The sequence below is a fragment of the Talpa occidentalis genome, unplaced genomic scaffold (genome assembly GCF_014898055.3).
Source record: "Talpa occidentalis isolate TD23 unplaced genomic scaffold, MPIMG_talOcc4v2.1 talOcc4.14, whole genome shotgun sequence".
Taxonomy (NCBI): domain Eukaryota; kingdom Metazoa; phylum Chordata; class Mammalia; order Eulipotyphla; family Talpidae; genus Talpa; species Talpa occidentalis.
In genome coordinates this window covers 42,273,852-42,290,224 of record NW_023601433.1, presented here as the reverse complement: position 1 = coordinate 42,290,224, position 16,373 = coordinate 42,273,852, and the positions used below count along the sequence as shown (strand labels likewise).

General features: G+C 38.7%; 1 protein-coding gene across 3 annotated transcripts in view; it reads left to right on the top strand.

Moving 5' to 3' along the window:
* The window catches only part of TBCE (tubulin folding cofactor E), a 64,257-nt gene that overhangs the window by 20,438 nt on the left and 27,446 nt on the right, over positions 1-16,373 (top strand). For all 3 annotated transcript variants that reach the window (XM_037510389.2, XM_037510387.2, XM_054694981.1), the window contains exon 3: positions 3,421-3,505. In XM_037510389.2, the coding sequence (XP_037366286.1) occupies positions 3,421-3,505 (85 nt within the window). The remainder of the gene's footprint in view (positions 1-3,420; positions 3,506-16,373) is intronic.

Genomic DNA, 16,373 nt, shown 5'->3' with positions numbered 1-16,373 from the left:
TGTTTTGATCCCTTTTCTTCCCCTCTCCATCACAGAATGTCTCTGATTTATGGTTGTCTGCTAATTTTTGTTTTTATTTTTTTTTTCGTGATTCTTTAGTTGGTTCCCCTATATTCCTCGTATAAGTGAAACCAGCTGATAGTTTTCTTTTTCCTTCTGGCTCATTTCACTGAGCATAACCCCTCCCAGCTCCATCCATGTTGCTGCGAATGGCATGAGCTTATTTTTTTGATTGCTGAATAGTATTCCATTTTGTATATATACCACATCTTCTTGATCCAGTCATCTATTTTTGGGCATTTAGGTTGTTTCCATATTTTACCTATTGTAAATAGTGCTGCAGTAAACATAGGGGGGCAGGTACCTCTTTGAATTTGTATAAAACTGTTTTTTTAAAAAAATAAAATAGACAATCCTCTAGATACTCTTAAGAAAAAAGGTAGGCCTCCCTACTGGCTCAGGGGTTAAAGTCAATGCTATCAAGCTGTCAGCAGCCACAGCAGCATGAATTCGATCCCTGGGCAGCAAGTGAACCTACATGGTGCAGCAGACCTCTCCTGTCTTGCCCACTGCTCCCTTCAACAGTGTATTTCAGTAGATCCTCCTGTTCTGCTCCCTACTCCGTCACTGTTGAATCCTCTCACCCCCCCCATGCTTCTGGCCTACACCGCAGTTCTTGTATGCATAAATAAAAATAAATCTTTAAAAAAATAAGAAAAAAGAGGAGAAAATTCAAATAAATAGAAATGAAAGAGGAAAAATTACAATAGACATCTCAGAAATTCAGAGGCTCAAGAGAGATTACTGTGGACATCTATCTGCGAGTAAGTTGAATAACCTAGAGGAGATGTACAAGTAGAAATATACAACCATCCAAGACTGAATCCAAAAAGAATTGAAAATTTGAACAGACCAATTACAAGCAAGGAAATTGAAACAGTAATCAAAAGTTGCCCAAAAACAAAAGTCTAGGACCATATGGTTTCACTAGTGAGTTCTACCAAACCTTCAGGGATGAGCTAATACCTGTCCCTCTCACACTCTTCCAAAAAATTGAGGATAGAATAATTCCCAAAACATTGTTTGATACCAACAAAAACCTGATACCAAAACCAGATAAAGATACAACAAACAAAAATAATCAGACCGGCTTCTTTATGAACATACTCATAAAAATCCTCAAAATCTTAGCCAGCCTAATTCAATAATAAATTAAAAGGATCATACACCATGACAGTGGGATTCATTCCAGGGACACAAAGATGGTTCAAGACCCAAAAGTCAAAATCCTTGTAATCCACCACATCAATAAGAGGAAAGATAAAAATTATATTAACAGATGACAAATCTTTTGATAGGATCAACATCTATTTGTGTTTAAAAAAAAATAACTTCAAAAAACTGGGGATAGATGGCGTATCCCTTAATATAACAAAGGCCATACATGACAAACCCACAGTTAACATCACACTCAATGGTGAAAAATTAAAAAAATTTCCATTAAGATCTAGCACAAGGGGCCTTCCTGGTTGCGCAAGGGGTTAAGACGCAACCTATGAAGCTGGCCGGCCAGGAAGGTGACCCACATGGTGCTGCAGACCTCTCCTGACTCTCCCGCTGCTCCCCTCAGCAGTGTATTTCAGTCTGCCTGTTCTGCTCCCCAATCTGTCTCTGGTGAATCCTCTCATCCTCTGCATCTCTGGCCTATACCCCAGTTCTTGTATGCATAAATAAATAAATCTTTAAAAAAAAAAGTTCTGGCACAAGACAATGATGTTCACTTTCAGCATTATTGTTCAACATAGTATTGGAAGTTCTACCTAGAGCAATTAAGCAAGAGAAAGATATAAAAGAAATCCAAATTGGGAATCAAGAAGTAAAGCTATCATTATATGCAGATGATGTGATGTCATACAAAGGAAATCCTAAAGACTCCACTTAAAAACGAATACATCATTGCATTATTTTGATTTTAGTAGCTTTGTAGTAAGTTTTGAAATAGGAACGTGTGACTTCTCTCACTTTGTTCTTTTTCAAGATTGTTTTGGCTGTTCAGGGTCCCTTACTTGTCTTCACTTTTTCCCCAAGGTTTTTTTCACAATTTGCAGTGGTCCAGGTATCATTCATTTTCTGTTTTTTTTTTTTTTTTTTTTTTTTTAAGATTTATTAATTTATGCATATAAGAACTGGGTACAGGCCAGAGGTGCAGGGGTTGAGAGGATTCAGCAGAGACAGAGTGGGGAACAGAACAGTCAGACTGACTGAAATACACTGCTGAGGGGAACAGTGGGTGAAACAGGAGAGGTCTGCTGTGCCATGTGGGTAGCTCCCTGGTGTCAAGGGATCAAACTCTTGCTGCAGAGGCTGCTGAAAGCTTCACAGTGCTGTGCTTAACCCCTTGCACCACTAGGGAGGACTGGTGTTTGTAGAGTTTATTGAATCTTTGACTTGACAACTTTCTTTAGTTTTATAATATTCTTAGTAATTATTTCTTTAAGTAGTGCTTCTTCCATAATCTCTCTCTAATCTGTTTTTTTTTTTTTTTTAAGATTTATTTTATGAATGAATACAAGAGCTGGGGTGTAGGCCAGAGGTTGCCGGGCGAGTGAGAGTATTCACCAGAGACACAGTTGGGAGCAGAACAGGCGGCTTTACTGAAATACACTGCTGAGGGGAGCAGCGGGTGAGACAGGAAAGGTCTGCTGTACCATGTGGGTTAGCTTCCCGGCCAGGGATTGAATTCGTGCTGCAGTGGCTGGTGATAGCTTAATAGTGCTGTGTCTTTAGCCCATACGCCACCAGGGAGGTCCCTCTCTTATTTTTGCACATAGCACAGTGCTGAATGTGTAGTGGGGACTTAATAAATATGGATGGAAGGGAGGACAGAGGGGAAAGAAAATATTCTTCAAACTGGAAGGTGGTATAGGCGCTGTAGATTGCACAGTATATTGGGTAAGTCTTGGCTTCTGGAGTTGTAGTCACCTGGATTTGAAGATGTATGGCTTTGTGCAAATTATTTTACCTATATTAAATAAGTACTATTTATATATAGATTTTTGTTGAACAGTATATTACTATTTAGATTCTGACTCAAAAATTTGTGCATTTGTTCAGGAACTAGTAAAAAGAGGATAATAATTCAAAGATACTTTATTTTTGCAAAGATAAAATGTCTGTCATGAAAATAATTCAAAGTAAAATTTTTGGCATTTAGTAAGTGCTCAATACACTTGTGATTTTTGTTGGCTTTTGAACCAAGCATGCTGATCCATTTACTGATTGAAATCCTGAGTCTATAGAGTTAATTGTTTTCTTTCTCTTCCAATGGTGCCTATGTGAAAAGGTTTTCATTGCAAACTGTATTTGCTTGTATTACCTCTGTCATCATTTATTGCTCATTTGTTTTTAATTTCTTGCTAGGAGTCTGGCTGGGAGTTGAATGGGACAATCCTGAGAGAGGAAAGCATGATGGAAGCCACGAAGGAACTGTGTATTTTAAATGCAGGTAATTTTTCATTATGAAATGGCTTGATTATTTAGGTAATATTTAATAGTTGAATAAAGAGAGATGGAGGAGAAGAAATATTTGGCTCTTGGGATAGTTATAATATAAAATTTGGTTTATTGTAACAAGAAAATTCTATTGGTAGGGTTTTTTCCTCGTTTTTAACATTTTTACTGTTAACCTTTAACATTTTTACTGTTAACAGGTGAGGTGGCTTTTCTTTCTTTCTTTTTTTTTTAAAGATTTATTTATTTATTTGTATAAGAACCAGGGTACAGGCCAGATGTGCGGGAGGGTGAGAGGATTCACCAGAGACAGTGGGGAACAGAACAGGCAGACTGACAAAATACACTGTTGAGGGGAGCAGCCGGTGTGACAGGAGAGGTTTGCCGTGCCATGTGGGATTCTCACCAGCTGGCCGGGATGGAACCGGTGCTGCAGAGGCTGTGGACAGCTTCACAACGTAGCGCTCAACTGCCACCAGGGGAAAACCAAGGTGGCTTTTCTTACATGTTTGTTTTTTGTTTTTTATAATTGGATGTATCTAAACATTTCTCATTGATTCATTAACAATTTATAATTCATTAAGTAAATAATAGGAAAGAGAAATAGCCTAGCTATTCAACAAGAAACAGTTGATTGAACAAAATACAGAACATCCAAATAGCGGAATGGTAGGCCACCATATATATAAGTTCTTGTCATGAGGAGTTACATATTATATTGCATATCTACTATTATATTTTTTTTTTTTTAATTTTTTTTTTTTTAATAGAGGCATGTTATATTTATTTATTCATTTATTCATTTGTTTGTTTTGTTTATACATGCACTGGGTACAGTCAGAAGCGCGGGAGGGTGAGAGAATTCACCAGAGCCAGAGAGGGGAGCAGAGCAGGCAGAAGGACCGAAGTACACTGCTGAGGGGAGCAGCGGGCGGCAGGAGAGGTCTGCGCACCATGTGGGACCCTCCTCCGGTGGCCGGGGAGCAGCCGGGGATCGAACCGGCGCTGCAGAGGCTGCTGGCAGCTTCACAACCCAGCGCTCAACCGCTGCGCCACCGGGGAGGCCCTACTATTATATTTTTTTCTACTAATATTTAAAAAATTTCATTTTTCTAATATTTTTAACTGTTTGATTTTAGAGAAATTACATGATGCTCTGAAAAGGATGGTGGGGAACTTTCAGGCTGAATCTGTTCTTTAAATTTTTATGTTTTCCTCACGTTTCATTTTCTCAAAAGGATCTCTTAACATTGTTTATTTTTTCTGAAGTGCTACATAGTGAACACAAAAATCAAGAGGTCCCTAACTGCTTAGAACAATTTTTATGACCCTGAACAAGATTTACCAGCCCTTAAAATGTAGGTCAAAATTAAATATAGCAAAATATGTTTCCTGGTCTTCTGTAATTTTCATAAGTCATGGCCTCCCTGGTGGCGCAAGGGGATAAGTCTCAGACCATGAAGCTATCCACAGCCACTGCAGCACGAGTTCAATCCCCAGTCAGGGAACTACCCACATGGTGCAGCAGACCTCTCCTGCCTCCCCCACTGTTCCCCTCAGCAGTGTATTTCAGTCGGTCTGCCTCTTCTGCTCCCCACTCTGTCTCTGGTGAATGCTCTCACCCCAGCACCTCTCGCTTGTACCCCAGTTCTTGTATACATACATAAATAAAACATAAATAAATCTTTAAAAAAAATTTTTTTAATAAGTCGCATTCCTGGAGGCCAACTGTGATGGCAGATATGGGATGGGGCCAGCTCATATTCTATCAGGAGCCCATGGAGGAGGAAGGGAGCAGTTTATGTGTTTAGGGAGTTGTAGAAATAGAAATTCTTAACCTGGTGTCTTCTTATTATTGCCTACCTGGATCATAACCTTGCAGACTCTCCAGTGAAGGACTTTTCCTGTGGAGCCTGATACAGCACACTTGCCCTTTTTTAAAAGCTTGTCCAAATCACCCATGATTACATGGTCCTTAGTGGTTTCTGGATATAATGATATTTTCTGTCTTGGTTACCCTGAATAAAAATATCAAGACTTACTGTAGTCCTGACAGATCTAGGATTTGCCTTGAAGTGCCAGCAAAAGACCTCAATTGAGGGGCATGGACTCATTGTTTAGTTTCTTACCCTTAGAACATCTAAAAAAGACATAACTAAATTTCATTGAATGTTTATTGGGCAATATAAAAGGGAGCATAGGAACCAATGTGGTGGAAAAATCACTGGTCTAGACTAAGCAAAGTACTTTCATAGGTGTTAGGGCTTATATTGGTGTTAATTAGAAGATGACTCCACCTAGTAAATATTATACTAATGTCTTAGAATCTCTAAGTCAGACAAAGTTTATTATACCATATTCATTTATTATTAAGCTAATTCAGATATTTATATATATATATATATATACATCTCTTCCCTTTTTAGAAATTGCTTTTTTTATTTTTCAAAATTTTCTTTGATATTACTTTCATGAAGTCAAACCAGTTGAAAATTGTCAGATCATAAATTTTCTCATATGCCTGTGAATTCCATAAATGACATTTACCTGTTATAAATAAGAAAAATCAGAGTTTAAAGTTGTCATATGATAGGAGAGCTGGGATCTTTATCTCTTCAGATACCTGTGTGTTAATATCAAATGACAGTGTGTTAGACATGCAACAATATAGTTTTGTGCTTTGGCACATAAATTTATAAAAGTTGTTCTTTGCATTTTAAACAAAGGCTGGCAGGATATATTGAACATATTGTTTGATGAGCACAGTTCTTGAGTCTCCTCAGCATCACCACTTGATAGGATGATACTCTGCTCTTCAGGATTATGTCCTACCTTTCTAGGACAATACTTTGGAAAAGAAATGTAATTTTCAAGGCCCAGATCATGGCACACATTCTTCCCAGTATAAATACCTGTACTCCCTACCAAAATTCACCTCATGTTAATCTCATGAAACTCCAGTTTAGAGTAACAATTGCAGTGGTTTAACCTCTGCTTTAACAATTTTTTTTTAAGATTCATTTATGCATACAAGAACTGGGGTACAAGCCAGAGGTGCGGGGGGGTGAGGGGATTCATCAGAGACAGAATGGGGAACAGAACAGGCAGACTGGCTGAAACACACTGCTGAGGGGAGCAGCGGATGAGACAGGCGGACTGTGCCATGTGGGTAGCTTCCTTTCCAGATGGGGATCGAACTCATGGTATAGAGGCTGCAAATAACTTCACAGGGCTGTGCTTAACCACTTGCGCCAGCAGGGAGGCCCTTAACAATGACTTTCAGGAAGAGTGTTATCCCAGGGGTGGGAAAAAGCTTTTTTAAAGTTAGCTTCCTTATTTTTATTATATGTGTTCCTAGACTCTTAACTCTTTTGGGGTGGTTATAACTTAAGGTAAATATGGCAATCTCCTGAACAGGTATTACCCATAATCAATATTTGTGACACTGTCCATTAATAGCAATTCATATGGTTATGTAAGATTTATGCCTGTGAACCAGTTATTAGTGTCTTTCTCAAGTGCTTCTTTTCTCCATTTGTTGTCTTTTGGGGGATTGAGAGGTTCAGTTAGGGTAATTAACCTTGGGGTTCTCCTTACCTTTTCCTTAGATAGCAGAGTAACTTCCAGTTTTTTTTTTTTTTTCCTGTCAACCTAAATTGAAGACTATGGAAGCCATGGTTCTGAGGTTCTGTTTAGAGTGGGTCAGTATTCCACCAATCAACTTTTATTTAAAATGTTCTCTTTCCAAGCAATTACCTGGTTTTTCTTTCTTTTTTTTAAAGATTTGTTTATTTATGCATACGAGAACTGGGGTATAGGCCAGAGGTATGGGGGATGAGAGGATTCACCAGAGACAGAGTGGGGAACAGAACAGGCAGACAGAACGAAAGCACTGCTGAGGGGAGCAGTGGGAGAATCAGGAGAGGTCTGCTGTGCCATGTGGGTCACCTCCTTGGCAGGGGATGGAACTCATGCTATAGTGGCTGTGGCATAGCTTCATAGTGTTGCATCTTAACCCCTTGCCCCACCAGGGAGGCCCCTACCTGGTTTTTCTTTTCTGATGAGCAAGAAATTTTAAAATGTGACCTTTCTTTTGCTACTAATGAGTGGACTCTAATGCTTGGCATTAGAAGGCACATACTGTTCTAGACTCTGTTTGCAACACTGGATAACTTAAAAATGAAAGCTTCTTGATTTATTCATCCACTGTGTATCATAAGATTGTTATGAAGTGTTTTGAGATTCTTGAGTGAGCAGTAGTGAATCAGTATAAAATATTTTCCTGATATGGTATTGTAAAGTGTTAGAATGATTAAAAAAAAAACCTTAATGTTCTGACATTATGTAGTTAGAGTATTTGTCTGCAAAAGATGTAGAGCTGTTTCATTTTTGGAAGCCTCTCATGAATCAGGGCAAAATAAATATATGTCACTCGAAGCAGTCTATAAAAAGATCCCTATCTTTTATGCCATTTTTCTGTTGGTAAAATGAGTTCACCAAGTCTGTTTTTTAAGATATTTCAGCAATCATTGTGCATTGAACAAAAATAAATACTTCTCCCCTCGTGATGAATAGTTAGTTATATAACCTAGCTGGAAGATATCCCTGTGACAAAGTATTAAGATCAACAACATTGATCAGAAACTCCCCAGAGACCTAGTTTTGTCCTGTATCTAGCATTTTAATTACCAGAAGGAAAGATTACTGGTAATCTTACTGTGGGAATTTTGAAATTTCTTGGGAAACCCTTTACTTTTGAGTAATACCGCCAGATTCCGTATGTAAAAATAAAAAAAAAATGCACATTGAAACATGGATTTCAGATAAGCAGTAAATTATTTTTGGTATATGCATGAGACATGTTAAACAATGATTTGCTGTTTACTTGAAATTTAAATTTAACTGAGCATTCTGAATTTTATCTCATAACCTTTTTGTGGTTATAGGGCAGATTGATTCTTGGTGATCAGACTTCATGTGAATGTCACATTTCTACAAGGGCCATGGTCAGGATGCTGATTTTGCTAGTAGCATCTATAATTGGTGGGTTGAAGGAGGAAGGAAGTTGAACAAGCCAAATGCCAGGTTCAGTATTTTAGTGTTTGGATGTAACATCTTCCTATCAATTTAGAATCTCTGTGGAGTCTATATCAATTTTAAGTTTATCTTTGGAGATTTATTGTTACTGACCAGCCTGCATTTAGCTAGTGTTTTTCATTATTTGCTGGGCTGTTTTGTTTACCTGAGAAACCTGCCAGAAATGTTCTAGAAGAGATTAATCTTTGATGTTATTCTTTGATCTGTAAAGGGCATCATATCTTCTTTGTAACTACCTAACACCATTCCTAACTCCTTTCATCTGCCTGCAAACTAAACAATAATAAAGATACCTTCCTGAATTTTTCATTACCACTGTTTTAAAAGTGCAAATTGAGGACAAAAATGAAAACCATAGTACTTGTTCTGCATTGTCTTCTCATTATAAAAAAGTGTAACTTCTGCTGTTACACTTTTGTTTAAATTGACTGATATTTGAAAAATAGATTTTCCTATTTTTGTCCCTCCCACCTCCCCCAATTGTTACTCCTTCAAGGAAGACCAAGAAATACTATTTCATAACTTTCTTTTATATATATATATATATTTTAAAATTTATTCATGCATATAAGAACCGTGGCACAGGCCAGATGTGCGGGAGGGTGAGAGGATTCACCAGAGACAGAGTGGGGAACAGAACAGGCAGACTGACTGAAATACACTGCTGAGGGGAGCAGCAGGCGCAACAGGAGAGGTCTGCCGTGCCATGTGGGATTCTCACTGGCCAGTTCAGATCAAACCCGCGCTGCAGAGGCTGTGGACAGCTTCACAGCGCTGCACTCAACTGCCTGCGCCACCAGGGGAGGCCCGACTATTTCGTAACTTTTTTTTTTTTCCTGGGACACTCGCTGGCGGCCGGGGAACGAACCAGCGCTGCTGAGGATGCAGGCAGCCTCACAGAGCAGAGCTCAACCGCAGCACAGAGCTCAACCTCTGCGCCACCAGAGGAGGCCCCACTTTCTTTTCATTAGCATTTGACATTATTCTATTTCCTAACCTGAGGCCTATTTCATAAATGTGAGACTCTGAGAACAGTTTTTTGATGTAAAATTTGTACACATTTAGATTGATCTAGTCATATAAACTAATGTTCTGTGTTGTCTGGAATTATTTTGTCAACACTTAACAACATAACCTGGGATTTAGTTCAGCTGTGGTACATGTAAATTTTTAACATTAATAAGAGTTGTCAGTAAACCTAAGAATTCTTGTGTGCTATCATAATAGAAAATTAAGGGAGCTATAACCTGAAAGTGATCTTTATAATTTACTTCAGGAAAAGCATTTGTTTTGAAACCATAATATTTAATTTAAAATGTTATAGTCTCTAAATGTTTTATTTTCAGTAGTATGTCTGCTATGTTACTTTATTTTCTTTTTTCAAATTTATTTTTTGCATGGAAGAACTGGATATAGGCCAGAGGTGTGGGGGGTAAAAGGATTCACCAGAGATAGTGGGGAGCAGGACAGGCAGATTTACTGAAATACACTGCTAAAGGGAGTAGCTGGCAAGCAAGAGAGGTCTGTTGTGCCATATGCGGGTGCCGTGGACCAGCACAGCAGTAGACGATGAGGCCACCTCAGGGTTGAGAGAAGCGTGCAGGGTGGTCAGGGCGTCGGTGAAAGAAATGACAAACAGACACACTTCAAGAGTGAAAATCTGAGTGTAATTTTCTTTGAGTTTGTGACCAGTATATATATGTTTTCCAAAAGCACAGGAATGAATATCAATGAAATTAGCTTGCTCATGGGCTCAGTCTATCACCTTCAGGGAGGTGATCTACATAACAAGCAATGACCATTATAGAAGAAAGAAGGAAGTTTAGAAAGACAAATAAGGGATCAAAGTTTGTAGTTCTAGAAAGACGGGATTTATCTTTTGATAAGCTGTCTTTTCAGGGAACTTCCGCTGAACTTCCTCTGCTTCAGGGTGTTATGCTGTGTCCCCCCCCCCCACCGCGCGCGCGCTGGTTGCCCAGTCGGACCTAGGGACCATGGCAAAAGCCATTCCTAAAGATCACTGCGGGGGGAGGTGCAGCAGGTATGTAGGGTTTTGCTGTTCTCCCCCTGCGCGCTGGTTGCCCAGCCGGACCTAGGGACGGTTAGCCCTAAAGGTCACTGCAGGGGGAGGTGCAGCATGTGGGTTAGCTCCTTGGCTGGGGATTGAACTCAGACCATAGGAGGAGTAGCAGTAGACCACCAGGAAGGCCCTATGCTACTTTATTTTCAAAGGTATTACATATAGGATCCTGTTTGATGCCTGTGCTAGGACAGAAGTACCACCACTTTTTCACTAAACTTCTATTCATCTTGTCCAGTTCAGATTCTATTTATTTGTGAAATATACACTAACACAGGGATCTTTTTGTGCTTTGAATCCTTTTAGGAGGTATAAAATATTTTTAGAAATGGAAAATAAAATATATTGCATTCCAAAGGAAGTTTAGTCATATTGAAATAAAGTTATCAAATTATTTTAAAATTAATTATTTGATATAATTATATTTCTTTACTAAATAAATAATAAGAATTGCTATTGGGTCTAATAGCTACTAAAATATTGAGGGAGTGATGAGCATAAATTAAAAAAAAAGGTAACTTTAAAGTTATACAAAGATGTCTGTAATTTCTTTTTTTTAAAAAAGATTTATTTTTATGCATACAAGAGCTAGGGTACAGGCCAGAGGTGTGGTGGGGGTGAGCGGATTCACCAGAGACAGAGTGGGGAGCTGAACCGGCAGACTTACTGAAATACACTGCTGAGGAGAGCAGCAGATGAGACAGAAGAGGTCTGCTGCGCCATGTGGGTTGCTCTCTGGCCGGGGATGGAACTCATGCTGCGGTTAGCTTCATAGGTTGTGTCTTAACCCCTTGCGCCACCAGGGAGCCCCCTGTAATTTCTGTTGGTGACAATGTACTATGTATATTACTGTGGTTTGTGCCTGGGCTTGCAATGGAAGGAAATAATGAGTTTTAGTTTAGTGAAGAGAGATCGCCTCATTTATTTCAGTTAGCTGTCATTATATGATAAACCACCCCAAATTTTCGAGCTTAAAACAACCATTTTTTTGTTCATGATTGTGTGTCAGGATTTTGAGCAGAGTTTAATAGAGACAGTTATCTCTATTCCAAATTATGTTGGCTAGAGCATCTATGATAGCCTTGCATAATTAGGGACTTGGTGTCGGTTGTTGACTGGGATCTCTTCTAAATGGGATCAGTCTCTCTATTTCTTCCTTTGGCCTTTCTCCGTCATCTAGCATGAGTTTCTTTATACAGTGTCTGGTTTACAAGAAGGTGAAAATGGAGAAAAAGGATCTTAAGACTCAGTCTCTACTCTGTTAGTAAAAATAAGTACACTTTAAAGAGAAGGGGAACTAGACCCCACCTGTTGGTGGCATAAATGGTAAAATTACATTGCCTAAGGATTTGTTGGCTGGGAGTCATATTTATTGATATCATAATTCATGATTTATTGATATCATAATTCATCTGTGGTCACAGCAATTCATATCACTTCCCCATACGAGATTCACATCACTACCCCATGCAAGGTTCACACCTCCATCTTCAAGAGTCATCTTTAGGTGCTGATTCTGAGTCCAGTGTAGAGCAATTTATTTATTTATATATTTATTTATTTATTTATTTATTAAACTTTTTTTTTTTAATAGAGGCATGTTTTTATTTACTTATTTATTTGTTTGTTTGTTTTTGTTTATACATGCACTGGGTACAGTCAGAAGCGCGGGAGGGTGAGAGAATTCACCAGAGCCAGAGCGGGGAGCAGAGCAGGCAGAAGGACCGAAGTACACTGCTGAGGGGAGCAGCGGGCGGCAGGAGAGGTCCGCGCGCCATGTGGGACCCGCCTCTGGTGGCCGGGGAGCAGCCGGGGATCGAACCGGCGCTGCAGAGGCATATAGCAATTTAAATTAGGCATCTTGGGGCAGAAGTTCAGAAGGTGCTCCTTGATCCTTAGATCAGTGAAGATGAGAGTATCTGCCCTCCTCACACTCTACATAGAGTGATAAAGGAACAGAATAATCGCAAGACTTTCCTGTTCACAAAGAGCAAGAAGGAGAAGCACACAACCATCGCGCATCAGTATGGTTCTTAAATCTAGCCTGGCCCCTTCCCCTTACTCTTGGTCAGGGGACCAGCTGTTCCTTCAGAGTCACTCTCTAGTTGCTAGAGCCTGAGGTCAGCCTTCTCTGTCACTTCCCGGGCTTTTGCAGCACCGCACACAGTTGTCTACCTTCACTGTCTTCAGGACGCCACACCCTCTGGGTTTTTAACTACCTCCTCACCACTTCTATCTGTGATGTCACTTTTGGGATCATAAATTCCTTTCACAATCTGGTAATATGTATGTATATTATACTACAGAAGTTGTCATCAGTATTAGTTTTCATCCTGTTCAATTATGGTGACTTCTAGGAAGTTTTGATTTCTTGAATAGATAATGGTTGTAAGCCAAAACAGTGTTTATAGTACAACTTTGGCAATTTGTGTATTTTATCACTCTCTAAAGGATCAAATGATAATGTTAACATTTACAAATGCTTCATAATTTGACTTCCCTAAAAATGAGGGTTTTTTGTTGTTTTTGTTTTCTTTTTTTTACTAAAGCACCAACCCTGGTGCCGTCATGTGATCATTTATTTCTATTTTATATTTGCGGAAACAGCTCAATTACTTAGCAAAGCCAGAGGTAAATAAGCCAATTTTTCATAGGCTATGAACTACAATGAGAGATCTCTTAAAGGTTATTCTTCTATTAGTTTAACATAGTTTATTTGTTTGGTTCCAACATGGAATTTTTCCTTTAAGATTTCAGTCTTTCACCAAAAGTATAGTTAAAGAAGATCTAGTGAATTTATCATTGAGGTATCATTTTTAACTGTTGAATTTCCCTGAAAATGAGGTATCATTGCCATGATATAAGGGATGCTGAAATTTATTGTGTCTAAGGGACTATTTTGAATAACTTGGAATGTCTGAGAGTGATCATTATATACAATGATATGATATAGTGATAGAATTTCTATTAACTCCTGCTAGAGAATATTACTAAAAGTCGCTATAAAACCTGAATAAAAATTGTGATGAAATACCCTATATTTCTGTGAAATTCTTTTTGCGTGCTATAATTTAGCTCCATGTTTAAACTTTTAAAATGCATCTAGTTCAAGTTTTCATTTTGTGCATAATTACCCACAAATATTTTCATTTTCTTTGTGTCTTTATTCAGTCTTTGTATATCTGTAGATCTGATTCCTATATAGTGTATATGTATAATTTGGTTCAATTTTTAGAAATCTCAACATTATTTTGTGTGTAATTTCATAAAGTAATACAGATAGAATTCTTTAATGAGTACATCTCTTTGGCTTACTTAATAGTTCCTATCCAATTGGGCATTTTTATGGTTACCAGAGTCCCTCAATTACAAATAAATGCTATTATACAGAATCACTGTAAATGCAATTTTGTTTAATTTTTAAATTACTGCCTACTGACAAATTCCCAGAAGAATGATTATACAATCAAGAACAAATCCAACTGTGCAGTCTTTGTGGTGTTATGATTTTTCTTTATTTTTTGCCAGTTTTGTTGAAAATAGTTTCATTATTTGAATTGCCTCTTTTCTTTTAAATTGTATTTTTTATTGAGGTAACTTTGGTATACAGCATCATATATAATTCAGAGGTATAGGCTCACACCTCTTCAGATTTATGTTACTACACCACACCAATCACCACCAAACTCATAGTCCTTCCCCATAGTCCATTGGATCCTCTGTACACTTGGCCTCCTACCTCCTACCTCCCTGGCAGTCTTAGGTATACCGTCAGATTCTGCGGTTTGTTCTTTGGTTTTGTCCATTCCTTTGTTTTGTTTTTCTATATTCCACTTGAGTGAAATCATCTGGTATTAGTCTTTTTTTTTTTTTTTTGCAGTTATATCCTTTAATTTTCTATAAACTTATTTTTTAATTTTAGTATTTTATTTTATATAATTCTTACATCATTTTTCATTTTTGCACAATGTATGCATTTTCATTTTGCTTATATTCCCCATACAATTGCACCCCCACCCCTTATTTTGACCCTAGTCCTTCCTCTCCTCTCCCCTCCCCCACATCAGTCTTTCTCCTTCTGACTTCTTTGCTTAGCATAATCCCCCCCAGTTCCATCTATGCTGTTACAAATGGCAAGATTTCATCTTTTTATATTTTTTAAATCACTGAATAGTATTCCATTGTGTATATATACCATACCTCCTCCTCCTTTTTTTTTTTTTTTTAAGATTTATTTATTTATACAAACTGGGGTATAGTCAGAGGTGTGGGAGGGTGAGAGAATTCATCAGAGACAGAGCTGGGAGCAGAACAGGCAGACGGACCAAAGACACTGCTGAGGGGAGCAGTGGGCGAGGCAGGAGATGTCTACTGTGCCATGTGGGTTGTTCCCCAGGCGTCTGGGAATCGAACCTGCGCTGCAAAGGCAGTGGAGAGCCTTACAGCACTGTGCTCAATCCAGTGCGCCACCGGGGAGGCCCATATATACCACACCTTCTTAATCCACTCTTCTGTCATTGGGCATTTAGGTTGTTTTCATAACTTGGCTATTGTAAATAGTGCTGCAGTGACCATGAGTGCGTCGTATGTCCCTTTGAATTAGTGATTTTCTATTTTTCTTTTAGATACCTAGGAGTGGAATTACTGGATCATATAGTATATTTAGGGCTGGACCAGTCTGTATTTCTACCTTTAGTGTACAAAGGAGGCTTCCTTTTTCTCCATACTTGTGCTAACATTTGTGTTTTTTTCAGTGTGATAGATTTTTTAATAAAATTGATGTGGAGAAGAAGAAGAAAGGACATTCCTGATAAAACTATCAAAATTACCATTTCCTTGTGGGCAAATGTCCTGCCAGATAGTGTTGGCCTGAAGTGGGACCGCTGAGGCCTGAAAGCTTGCCACAAGTCTAAGGTCCTTCTGGCATCAGGCAGTCTCCCAGAGAGCTGAGACAAAAGGAGAGACTCAAAATTCAAAATATACTACATCAGGTTAACAGCTGCCATTGTCTCTGCCAAGGGCCAGGAGCAGCCTCCCTGTGTCTCTCACCCATGTATCTCTTCCAGGTATCTCTCCTTGCCTCTCCTCCATGTGTCTCCTTGAAGTACATCTCAGAGTGTCACCTCTCAGCAGTACCAAGGGGCAAGACAGAGAAGAAAAGCCTTTTTTTTTTTTTAATATGGGCCATTCTCATGAGAGTGAAATGGTAACTCATTGTGTTTTTGATTTACATTTCCCTGATAAGTGATATTGAACATTTTCATATGGCTTTTGGCCTTCTATATGTCTACTTTAGAGAAATGTCTACTTTTCCTGTCCATTTTTTGATTGGGTTATTTGTTTTTATTGAATTTTGAGTTTTTCATAGATCGTGGATATTAATGCTCCTTATTGGAAGTATGATGTGCAGATATTTTCTCCCACTCAGTAGGGTGCATTTTTATTTATTTTAAAAGATTTATATGCATACAAGAACTGGGGTACAGGCTAGAGGTGTGGAGGGTGAGAGGACTGACCAGAGATAGAGCAGGGAACAGAACAGGTGGATTGACTGAAATACGTTGCTGAGGGAAGCAGCGGGTGAGACAGGAGAGGTCTGCTGCGCCATGTGGGTCAGCTCCCTGGCCGGGGATCGTACTCATGCTGCAGTGGCTGTGGATAACTTCATAGTTGCGTCCTAACTATT